Here is a 10,000-nt window from a genome sequence, read left to right on the forward strand (position 1 = left end):
AAATGGCAAAGTATGAAGATGATACATGGTGGTATTCAAACCTACGCATGGACGTCTATCCGATCCCACCCTCACCACTTTATCCACTATGCCACCACCTCCCTATATCACATGTAAAACCTTTAAAGCACAGGAACAATTCAAGATGCAGAGATTACTTATGCAAAAAAAAAAAGACTGAAAAGAGGCTCATTAAAGCTCATTAAAAGACAAGGAAGTGCATATAGTGTGTTCCCTGGCACAATAAGAACATTCTCTGACCCATGTCTCCCAGCCCCTCTCATGCCGTTACTTCATCCATCTTAACATCCAACCAATAGTCATCCCCCTCTTTCCTTAAGTACCGGGCAATGTACTGCTTCTCTGGGTCATCAGCTGCTGCAATGTAGTCGTTCAAGAAGGGCAGCTCCATCATGAAAGGCTTGTACTTGTGAAGCAGATACACCCAGCACTCCAATTCTTTCCCAGACTCCTGCAGTTTGACCTTCTTCATCTGTTATGGCCATGGAAAACACAACACTGGTGCTGATTCAATGCATTAACAGAATACACTAGCATACTACCTGCACTGACAAGAGAATAATTCACGGCATTATTGAACTGCAAGGTGGTAGGAGGTAGTGTTTCTACATCGATTCACAAACCACTCTCCAATGCCAGAGATCCCTTCCAATGTGAAGTACATTATAAACAGATATCTTATACTGAGTCTTCTTACAAGCATCAAGTGATAAAAAATTGGCTTTACTATAACACTATAACTATAATACATACATATGAATTCTACATAATGTAAATATGTACTCAAAATGCCTCTCAGTTACAAAATTCCAGACAATCGTTCACCATCTTATTTAATTGTCAGACAGATAGTTGGTATATAGAGAGATGGACATAATAAAGACTGACCTTCCTCTCATAATATTTGGGATGATCTTCCAACCGGTCAAGCAACTCCAGCATCTTGTCATCTACCTCATACACCTCACCAAGCACACACTGTTACAACATACAAAAGAATACAGGCAACTCAGTGGAGAGAACACACATCAATGATACATTAACATCACAATATTGTTCACTGAGCTGTCATCAGACGATAAGGATTGATTCACACAAATTCTTTCAAAATTTAAATGCTGATTATCATCGTACAATTTAAGGCAACATAAAATCTGAAAATATTTCATTAGGACTTGACTTGAATGCTTTCATCTTTCATGATGATATTGGAAATAAGGACAGGGTAACAAGGTCATTTGCTGCTTTTCATTCAGTAAAACAATCCATTTTCCAAGACCACTGAGCTGCACTGTCAGATTTTCAAGTTATTCTTTGAAGGTGTATGATCTTTGCTAACAAACTAATGAAATCATTAAAATAAAAGTAGAATTTCCCCCCAAAAAAACTCTACACATAACTATTAATAATTTCCAAAATTACATACTAAAGTGTTTGAAAATACAGATCACAAGTCTACTCCATCAGTACACTAAGGCTCAAAAAATACTTTAATCTTAAAACCATGATAATGAAAGTAAGTCCTATGATAACAATAACAGGATTCCTTATACTGGTCAAGGTAAGTAAGAATAAACAAAGTGTTTGTTTGTCCCACCCAACAATCCTGAAATTCAGTGAAATCAGATTCTCAAATTTGTGTGATATTGGAGAGGAAATGTGAAGAAAACAGATGAAGGAACTATCATGGGATTTCACCTGATCCTTCACCTACTATTATACTGAACTACACTGGATACACAGAACTTGCCACACACCTTTCCATACCCAGGAGCAGCAAGCAGGTAAGGAATGTTATACCTGGAGGCAATGACAAGTGGATATTTCTCACAGGTGGTGGCCAGGCCCAGGTACCGTGCAAAACCACTGGCAGCCTCCAGCAGTCTGTAGTGATTTGGTCTGCCCTGCCTCAGAGTGCCATATACAAACACAAGATAGCAGGAGGCCATGGTGGTGGTTGCCAGATGAGGGGCTGAGTCTGACCAGCTGTAACAGTAAAAGGACATGGAGCAAGCTTCACAAAACCAGTCTGGTCTACACAAGGCAACTCTTACATAATGTCTATATATATAAATAAAAAATAAATACAAGCACAAATAGTATCTCTGCATGTTATTATTTAACATTCATGCTCTACAACATCGGAATGTGACTTCTGCACACCTTATTGCATTCTAAGAAACTTTATCTCCTTGAGTTTCCATGAGAAATTCAGTATTTGAAATAGACATGGATTCTTCCCCCTCTCCCCACACACCCCCACCAAAAAAAAAAAACCCTCACTTGACCTAACCAAAACTAACTTGATCTATCCTAATCAGCTCTAACCTACCTAATCTTACCTAACCAAACCTAACCTAAGCCGATCCGATCTAAGCTACACGCATCACCTTAACAAAAAAATCCCTCTATCACATTAACTATCATCAAACTAAGTTTCTTGGTATCCATTAAGGTAATAAAAAACAATAGGTACTCCTTCATGTGTGCAACGTAACCGTTACGGTTCTATCTTAAATTAATATCCAATATTCTTATACCTTTTCCTTTTATCCCCCTTAATACTGAGAGCGCTTTGCTTGGCAAGGAGGACTCCCAGAAGTAGTTAGCCTGCTATTATATTATCATCAGCAAGCAGATTAGCATGGCGTGCCTACGGATTTGCTCGAGTCTCCTGCTGGTCTGTCTGTGTCATATCATAGAACCATCCTTGACTGCTGAGTGACATAACACTATAAGTAACAAACGGTATGTAGAAGTATCAATGTACTTCCTTCATACACAAAATGGATGACAACACAAAGTAGAATTTACTGACCTACTAAGCTGTTATGGTATGATGGCAGGCGCGGCAGCCAGAGGGCAGGGCAATAGCGCTATCATACTTCTTGTACTACATTGAACTGTGACTGTAGATGTGACGCACATAACTACAGCGAATTTCTCTACAGATTGTAGAGGAATTCGCTGCAGGACTTAGCCCTGTTAATGGGCCAAATATTTAGAATTAGTATATAATGTATTGTGTACTTGTAAGTGTATCTTTAAGTACTGATGACGAGGTCGCTGTGCGACTGATACAGGATAACCTAGATGGGCCCTGGTGGCCCTTTGTTATCCTATTATTTATATTATGTTATGTTATACATTTCAGCGGTGGACAAACGGTGTTTTTTGCAGATATCTCCTAAACGAATCGTTGGATGAGTATGCTATTTCAACACACTACCTTGAACATCCGTTCGTAATTTATGGTTAACATACCACAGTGCTATATGTGTTATGTGAGGAGTTTACTCATGAAAAATAACACAAAGCCGTCGAGTCATGTTGTCGCATTCGAATGAAAGTGTGGCCCTCCCCACACACCCACCCAAACCATTCCTAACCACTACTACGTCTCCCCCGTCTCGGAAGTTCTCGCCCTCTTTATCCCTCCTCTCCAGGCTCTCCTCTCCCTAGCTCCTCGCCTCCCTCACTCCTGTGTCCCTCCCTACTTCTCCCACCACTGTATTTATACATTATAATGTTCTGTAAGTGTGTATGTATAGATATGATTATTAACGAGTATGGTACAATTTCATGAAGGCAAGAAATGGTTCACGTTGATAATTACTGTACAACAGCACGTTTACGTGTAGTATATAGAAGAGCCATGTTTGCAGTCGTTATGGTCAACCATGTGAACATGATGTGCTGGAATTACCTGTGACCTGGACCTTCTACTGTTAGGAAAAGTTGATACTCTTATTGCGTACTGTCTACCTATTGATCATAAAAAGTGGTCCAGTTTATATATAATATTATTTTGTTGTTAGATACGTTGCTTATTATCCAGCTATACGGCCATTAACAGCGGAATTAGCTATTGCTTTCACGGTCGTTTGACCCACTCTGGTTTTCATGTCCACATATACCAGCAATTGTATTAAATAATATTATTAATGGATATGTATGTACATACTGACGTATGTAACTATTATACCTATACGTATGTAATTACAATAGGGAAAAAAATCAAAGGTGGAAGGCTGATGGTGTGAATAGGGGTGAAGAGGAAGGGGAAGAGGGTCATGCGATACTGGGGTAGAGAAGGAGTGGTCTGGGGGGTTCTTCAGGGTGGTGGTGGTGGTGGAGGGTTAGACGAGTACTCCACACTCGTCCGATTCTGTATAACACCTTTGATATGATGACTGGATTAGGCGTAATATCACTCAGTAAACTCCTCACATAACACATATAGCACTGTGGTATGTTAACCATAAATTACGAACTGATGTTCAGGATAGTGTGTTGAAATATCATACTCATCCAACGATTCGTTTAGGAGATATCTGCAAAAAACACCGTTTGTCCACCGCTGAAATGTATAGTTTATAGTAACTCAGTCTACACCTGTCTTGTTCCCGCACCCTTCGACCACGGCTGGTGTCACGCTGGGGCTGGCAGGTGCACTTACGACTTCATTAAAAATATAAGTATTAGATGTTCTCATGGCATATTTTTGCAACATCTATATATTCATATAAAGGGTATAACGACAGGCCGCCTATACGCCTCGATAACTTATCTATATAACTGTAACCATATATATATATATATATATATATATATATATATATATATATATATATATATATATATATATATATAGAGAGAGAGAGAGAGAGAGAGAGAGAGAGAGAGAGAGAGAGAGAGAGAGATCCGAAAAAATCTACCGACAAAAACTACCGTTTTTTAAGGAAAAACTTTGGAAAATGTAAAAGATCATGGATAATTTTCGCTAAAATTATCCTAACCTAACATAATAACCTGCTAGCCGCCCCTAAACTTTCCTAACGTAACCTAACCTAATCTAACTTTACCAGAAAAAATTGGAAAATGTAAAAATTCATGGATAATTTTCGCTGAAATTATCGTAACCTAACCTAACCTGCTAGCCGGGGGGCTGCGCCCCCGGACGCCCCTCCAAACTATCTTAACCTAACCTAACCTCACTTTACCTTACCACGAACATGTACACTAACCCAGCCTCACCAAAATGTAGACACTAACCAAAAATACCAAAAACCAGATCATTGCGGACTTAAATTCTGCAGGCACCGGAATATTCATTTAATTATTATGGCCTTACAAAAGCCGTCCCCACATTAAAAACATCACAGACATGTTGTATAGTAAGTACTTTATCATCTTACACGGTTGTTTCAATGATCAGAAAGGAGGTGCCATTCTTTATTTTTCACACACACACACACACACACACACACACACACACACACACACACACACATATATATATATATATATATATATATATATATATATATATATATATATATATATATATATATATATATATATATATATATATATATATATATATATATATATATATATATATATATATATATATATATATATATATATATATATATATATATATATATATATATATATATATATATATATATCAAAGTCGACAGCGAGGCGTGCATTATTCTTTCTATACGTAGAGTGCATACACACCGCGTAGTGTAGTGGTTAGCACGCTCGACTCACAATCGAGAGGGCCGTGTTCGAGTCCTGGTGCGGCGAGGCAAATGGGCTAGCCTCTTAATGTGTGGCCCCTGTTCACCTAGCAGTAAATAGGTACGGGATGTAACTCGAGGGGTTGTGGCCTCGCTTTCCCGGTGTGTGGAGTGAGTTGTGGTCTCAGTCCTACCCGAAGATCGGTCTATGAGCTCTGAGCTCGCTCCGTAATGGGGAAGACTGGCTGGGTGACCAGCAGACGACCGAGGTGAAGGTGAAAAAATAGTGTATTTTGTATTTTTCGCATAAGGGTGCGTTCGTCAGGTTTTTGACGAGCGCACCCTTGTGCGAAAAATACAAAATACACTATAAAAAAGAATAATACACGCCTCCCTGTTGACTTTAATAGTACAGGCATTCAGAATGGTCTACTCCCGATATATATATATATATATATATATATATATATATATATATATATATATATATATATATATATATATATATATATATATATATATATATATATATATATATATATATATATATATATATATATATATATATATATATATATATATATATATATATATATATATATATATATATATATATATATATATATATATATATATATATATATATATATATATATATATATATATAGATAGATAGATAGATAGATAGATAGATAGATAGATAGATAGATAGATAGATAGACAGACAGTACGTAGTAGTAAGAGCTAGTAGTAGTTAATAGTTTCTTACATTTTCTGTGATTACATTATTTTTTTTGTTTCTGTGGTGTTGTGACTTTGATGTGTTTTTTTTCTGTGACTTACTCTGCGTGTGGTTTAAATTTACCTTTGTGCGATCAAGTGGCTCCTTTTGGGTTAAACGTGCTTCGTGACTTTCATTGGTATCGCATAGCAGTGGCAGAGCAGGAAACCAGGTAGAAAGGCGTGTTCACCGATAGCACTTATCTCTATTTTTTGCACATAGGCAGGTGTGTAATAAGTGTTATCCAAGTGTTGGGATCATCATATGTTCATGCGAACCCTCAATCCCCTCACTTCGCGGATCATTTTTCTCGCTAGTTAGAATCGGCCATTTTAACTAGTCTCTCAGACTAATCCGCCTCCTTATCAATAACAAGTCTCAGTACAATTCGCTCCTCACTCTCAAGTCTCGTAACTAGAGTAATCCGGATCCCTCTTAATGCCGTAACTCTCTAGTTTACCCCTCATTAGTGATTGTACTCATAAGTGTTTGCTTAAGTATAATCTAGGTAATTTCAAGGTTGCCTTTATTATCACTCTGCCAAGTTCCTCACTTAAGTAATTCGCTTATCATTTTTTTTTTGTGGTTTAACATCTATTTAATATGGCTTCCGCTCAGTTTAACGTTGAAGATTTTTGTGCCGACCCTTCTCTGGAACAACTTAAAGGTGCTAATATCAAGAAGGACCAATGGAAGACCATCGCTAAACATTTTGATGTTCCCATCACGTCTCAGATGACTAAAGAGGTCATTAAGAATGTAGTTGTTGAACATCTAGTGCAAGAAGGTCAGTTGCTAGGAAATGCCATAGAAGAGTTAACTCCCATGTCAGCCTCTACGAGGACTATAATACACAGTCCCCAGGAAGAACAGGATAAGAGTAGGATAAGTCAATGGGAAATTGAGAAGCTTAAACTAGAATACCGGATGCATGAAAAACAAATGCAACTACAGGCAGAAAAAGAAGCGAAAGAAATGCTCTTCACAGTAAGTTCATGGGACCTTATGTTGTGGCTCAAAAACTAAGTCCACTAAATTATGTGGTCCACACTCCTGACGACTTGTCTCGCACTGTACCTGTATGTCTGGTAGGGAAGGAGTCTGGTCCTGTGCCCCCCGAAGGAAGAGTCCGACATCGAATTCCTCTTCTCGTCACCTAAAGGACGCCCCTCAAACAGCCAAATCATGTCCAACCTTGATGAGGTGTTTCTTTCCTTAACACCGTCACAACAGTCTGATCTTAAAAAGTTATTGCTAGACTTTTCTGAAATCACAGGTGACCTTCCAGGAGTTTGTAATACTATCCAACATGACATAACATTAATATCTAATGACATCAAGCCTATAAGACAACCAGCCTATCGAATTTCACCCATTAAAAGAGACTTGATGAAAAAAGAGGTAGACTATCTGCTCTGTCATCACCTTGCAGAACCTAGTATATCTCCTGGGCTTCTCCCTGCCTGTTAACATCTAAGCCAGATGGTAGTAGTCGATTTTGCACCGACTACAGGAAATTAAATAAAGTGACGGTGCCAGACTCCTACCCATTGCCCTTGATAGAGGACCTTATAGATAGTATAGGAGTAGCCAAATTTGTAACCACTATAGACTTACTTAAAGGTTACTACCAGATTCCCTCTCGGACGAGGCCCAAATAATATCCGCCTTCATCACCCCCTTCGGACTATACCAATACACAGTGATGCCCTTTGGCTTGTCTAATGCTCCCGCCACCTTCCAGAGGGCTATAAATTACATCACTCAGGACTTGGAGGGAACATCTGCATATCTGGACGACCTGGTGGTGACTGCGGACGACTGGGCGACACATCTGACCCGTCTTCGGAGGCTGATGGGTCGGTTGCAGGAAGCCGGGCTTACAATCAACCTGGCCAAGTCCACCTTCGGGAAGTCTACGGTGGTCTACCTGGGACATGTGGTGGGGAACGGCAAGGTTCACCCCAAGAGAGCTAACGTGGAGGCCATCCTTGGCTTCCCTGTCCCTACCACCAGGAAAGCTCTCATGAGGTTCTTGGGGATGGCTGGTTTCTACAGACGCTTCTGTAGGAACTTCTCCACCCTGGCCGCCCCCCTGACGGACCTTATCAGCACTTCCGTCCCCTTCCACTGGACCCCGACCTGTGACCAAGCCTTCCAACACCTCAAGGCGTTCTCTCCTCGGAACCAGTGGTCTGGACGCCGGATCACTCCCGCCCCTTCCATCTACAAGTGGACGCGAGTGGAGTTGGAGTGGGTGCTGTCCTACTACAAACGGACCCCACAAGCGGCATCCTCCATCCCATCGCCTATCACTCCGCCAAGCTGAAAAACATCAACTCAACTACTCCACCATCGAGAAGGAGGCTCTGGCACTCGTCCTGGCGCTCCAACGTTTTGAGTGCTATCTTCATCCTGGTCCTCAAACTACGAAGGTCTTCACCGATCACAATCCTCTGGCCTTCCTTCACGCCATGAAGAACCGAAACCAACGCATTCTTAGGTGGGCCTTGTTAACTCAACCTTCAACTTGGAAGTCCACCATATCAAGGGGGTGGACAACATCATCGCCGACGCCTTATCAAGATCTCCCGTCTCACCTCCTTCATGAGCCCATTACGGAGGTCTTAGGGGGGAGGAAATGTTACGGCCCGCCCGTAACATACATTACTACCATCACCTCCTCCGCTTGTTACCTCGTTCGCCACCTCTCCGCCTCCCTTCCACGTCACCGTCTCGTGAACCTTCCACGCCACCGTCTCATGAACCCTCCACGTCACCGTTTCATGAAGCCCGCTACTGTCCCGAAGTTGGATTCACGCGGCCCCTTTCGACTCAACCGAAAGTGTTGAGCCAGCTCTTGGCTTTCTGGATTGGAGTTGAGATCCAAGCCTCAACCAGTGAACACAACGCCTCTTGGGTCTACCGTGGGATCAACCATCACCCAGCATTTCACCACTGCAACACCGCATAAGTATCACTTCCCCTCGTCCGTGTTTTCCACATTGCCTCCATATAGGATTAGGATTATTGTTAGGTATTAAGTTGGGTTCTATATCGTTGTATTTATTACTGTGTTATATGTATATGTGTATGTCATTTTCCTGTGTTTCCTTTTATATATCTGTTTCATGTTATATCTGTGTCAATATCATTATGGGTTATTAAAATAGCTTTTTAAAGTGCCCCCTTTGCATTTTCTCACCAGTTGAACCTGCAATGTTTTTTTTTTTATTGTTATTGTTCACCGGCTCCCCGATGCCAATCTTACCAGTTTAACCGGTGAACGTAACAACCGTCTCTCCGGTTATTCATCGATCCCTTTCGACCCCGAGGCCTGGATATTCATCGACCCCTTTCGACCCCTTGGATATTCATCGACCCTTTGGATTGCCCCATCGATCCCGGGGGGTCGATATCCACCACTTTGAGAAACAATGATCTAGACTTATAGGTTTCACAGCGTCATATTTACGCGGCTGCCCCCTCCCCCCTAGGATCCTCACGTCTCTGAAAAGAAAAGAAAAAAAAAAATAAATAAATAATAAATCATAATAATGAATTAATAGAAATAAAAACACGCTGTGCCATTTCACTTATGCTGCTTATAATAGAGGGATTGATAGATTGATCCCCTGTAACACCAGCCTCGCAATCTTTTGGTTCT

General features: G+C 40.5%; 1 protein-coding gene across 4 annotated transcripts in view; it reads right to left on the minus strand.

Annotated features, from left to right (window-relative positions):
• Positions 1 to 3,074, minus strand: part of LOC123503215 (putative gamma-glutamylcyclotransferase CG2811) — a 5,353-nt gene extending 2,279 nt beyond the window's left edge. The window contains exons 1-4 of one of the 4 annotated variants that reach the window (XM_045252767.1): positions 2,840 to 3,074; positions 1,779 to 2,007; positions 910 to 999; positions 345 to 493 (exon numbers count right to left, since the gene is read on the minus strand). In XM_045252767.1, coding sequence (XP_045108702.1) covers positions 345 to 493; positions 910 to 999; positions 1,779 to 1,970 — 431 coding nt within the window. In that variant the 5' untranslated portion in view covers positions 1,971 to 2,007; positions 2,840 to 3,074. The other 3 variants (XM_045252764.1, XM_045252768.1, XM_045252765.1) reach the window with 3 other exon arrangements.
• Positions 3,075 to 10,000: the final 6,926 nt, after the last annotated feature.

The sequence above is a fragment of the Portunus trituberculatus genome, chromosome 13, assembly GCF_017591435.1.
Source record: "Portunus trituberculatus isolate SZX2019 chromosome 13, ASM1759143v1, whole genome shotgun sequence".
In the NCBI taxonomy this organism is placed as follows: Eukaryota; Metazoa; Arthropoda; class Malacostraca; order Decapoda; family Portunidae; genus Portunus; species Portunus trituberculatus.